We start from the raw sequence: 2,416 nt of genomic DNA on the forward strand, positions 1-2,416 counted from the left end.
GCCCGGCCCTGGAGCCCGCAGGGCAGAAGGGGCCCGGGCCTCCATGAGGGACGCCCAGAGGGACCTGACGCAGAAGCTGTGGGATGCCCAGTGGGAAGGGTAAAGGGAGTTGCTAGGACACGCCCGGGGGGCTTAGCAGGGTGGGGAGGAGACTCTCACTCGGGCTGCAGGCCTTCTGTCTGTCCCCCCTGGCTCTGCTGAGACCCTGGCGGGACCTGGTAGGACAAACACCACTAAACACTCGAGCCACTGGAAGCCCAGCTTCCCCCTTGTCTGGCTGTCTCTGTGCTCCGCCAGCCACAGGGCCCATCCTCCGAGGACCCATCCCAGGGGCTGGCCAGGTTACCCCAGAGTGCTTCGGTGACCTGCACTCTGGGGACCAAGCCCCCACCCTGCTGCCCTGGGGACCCCCATGAGCCCTGCCCTGAGCAGCCCTGAGCTGCCCCACCGTCAGCCGCCAGCTGGGCATGTGGACTGTCTGCCCACCCACGGGCTGCCCCCAACCTCAGTCCCCCCCAGGACGTCTGGCGCTCCCAGGCGGGGCGCCTGAGTGCCTGGTAGGGCGAGGCCGAGAGCGAGCCCACCTGGGCCCTCAGCCGCATAGGGCAGCTGCAGAAGGCGCTGGCCGTGGCAGAGAAGGGGACCTCCTGCCTCTGCCCTGCCCCGGGTGCCATGGCGCGGGTCATCCTAGGAAACGCCAGGCTTGGGCCCCAGGGGCTGCCCTCAGAGCACACACCCACCGAGGGCATTTTGCACTTGGCAGCCGACGGTCTTTCTCAGCCGTGCTTCCACATCACAAGAGAGTCTAGTCCAGAGACCTCCAGGGCCTCCACGCCACGGCGCCCAGCTCGTCTGCAGTCACGTGGCCCTTCCCCCGCTAGGTCCCTGCCCTGCGTCACCCCCTCAGAGAGAGGGCCGCTGCCCTGCTGGTCACCCCGCCTCATTTCTGTACCCTCCCCCTACTGGGTCTGCTCAGGAGGCAGGCCGGGGCCTACCACAGCGTCCAAGGGAGGGGCTTCCGGGGGCAAAGCCAGAAGGAGAGAAGGCTGGGTGGGGAAGGATCACCTCCCCTAGGGACCTTGAGCTTCCAGGCAGGACAAGTAGAGCAGGGGACGATCAGACGGAGGCCTCTCCACCAGCTGGGTGTCGGCCACCTAGACCCACGGCGCCTCAGTCTCCCGGGCCATGCAGGTGCCTCCCGAACCTGGGAGCCAGGCGAGTGGCCCCGCTTGCCCCCCAGGCTGGCACCAGGTGGAGGACAAGCTGAGCAGTGCACAAGCCATGTGGGCTCTGCAGGAGGAGGCGCTCCCGAGGCTGCAGGCGAGGCGCCCAGCATGTGTGGCGGGCTATAAGAGGTAGAGGCTGCAGGTGGCGAGCACCCACACCCCAGGGCAGTGGGGGGACGGGGAGGCCGAGAGGGCTGCTGAGGAAGGAGAGGTTTCAGCTGCTTGTGGTCAGAGGCCGCTGAGCTGGCTGAAGCAGATGGCCCCCAGGCACACTGGGCCCCACAGAGCTGACTCCTCAGGGTTGACCAGAGCAGAGCATCTTTGAGGTGGTCCAGCCCTTACTTTACAGACTGGGGAAACTGAGTCCTGAGCAGGGAGCAACTTGGCCCCCATGGCACAGCGAGCAAGGGGCAGGGTCAAGACAGGCTGCAACCACCCAGATCTGTGCTCTCAGGGCAGGGAGAGGTGACACTGGCCCAGCCTAGGCGCTCTCCAAGTGTGCGGGGTCGGGGGTCAGGTTTACCCGCCGTGGGACCAGGTCCTGGCTGGGAGCTTGTGAGGTGCCCAGGCACTGGGGGAGGGGCTGAGAGAGCAGAGGAGGGGCCCAGGCTGTGTTCCGTTTCACATGTATGTTCACGTGTATCTGTTCCACACACATTTAAAAGCCGTTTCCTGTTTGCAGGTTACAATTTTCAAAATGTCTCTATTAAATTAACCTCACAAATGCAACTTTCACATACTCCATCCGCATTCTGTCTCCTGAGTTTATCAGAGCTAAGAATCACGTGTTGAATTTTCCCACTACAATTACTGGGAGGCAATGTCTCCTCTTATTTCTATCAGTCTTTAATTTCTGATTTCTGTGACACGCTCTGTCTAACGTGAACTGGAAGCTTCTGTGCCCTGTCCCACGCTATTTGTCTTGAATTCTACTCTGCTCCGTGCTGGCAGTGCCACCCCACCCCACCACCCCGACCTTGGACTCTGCACTTGACTCTGTGTGTATTTGGCCGTCACTTCGTCAGCCTCCCTTCAGTTCAGCTCAGTCGCTCAGTCGTGTCCGACTCTGCGACCCCGTGGACTGCAGCACGCCAGGCCTCCCTGTCCATCACCAACTCCCGGAGTTCACTCAGACTCATGTCCATCAACTCAGTGATGCCATCCAACCATCTCATCCTCTGTCTTCCCCT

At 62.7% G+C, this 2,416-nt stretch overlaps 1 protein-coding gene across 1 annotated transcript in view; it reads left to right on the forward strand.

The window, feature by feature from the left end:
• The window catches only part of LOC105000277 (putative ciliary rootlet coiled-coil protein-like 3 protein), a gene marked incomplete at its 3' end in the record, with an annotated part of 34,526 nt that extends 33,171 nt beyond the window's left edge, over positions 1 to 1,355 (forward strand). The window contains exons 21-23 of the mRNA XM_010856055.1: positions 298 to 360; positions 562 to 769; positions 1,241 to 1,355. Of these exons, the coding sequence (XP_010854357.1) occupies positions 298 to 360; positions 562 to 769; positions 1,241 to 1,355 (386 nt within the window). The remainder of the gene's footprint in view (positions 1 to 297; positions 361 to 561; positions 770 to 1,240) is intronic.
• Between the last annotated feature and the right edge of the window lie 1,061 nt (positions 1,356 to 2,416).

The sequence above is a fragment of the Bison bison genome, unplaced genomic scaffold, assembly GCF_000754665.1.
Source record: "Bison bison bison isolate TAMUID 2011002044 unplaced genomic scaffold, Bison_UMD1.0 scf7180017854234, whole genome shotgun sequence".
Lineage (NCBI taxonomy): Eukaryota > Metazoa > Chordata > Mammalia > Artiodactyla > Bovidae > Bison > Bison bison.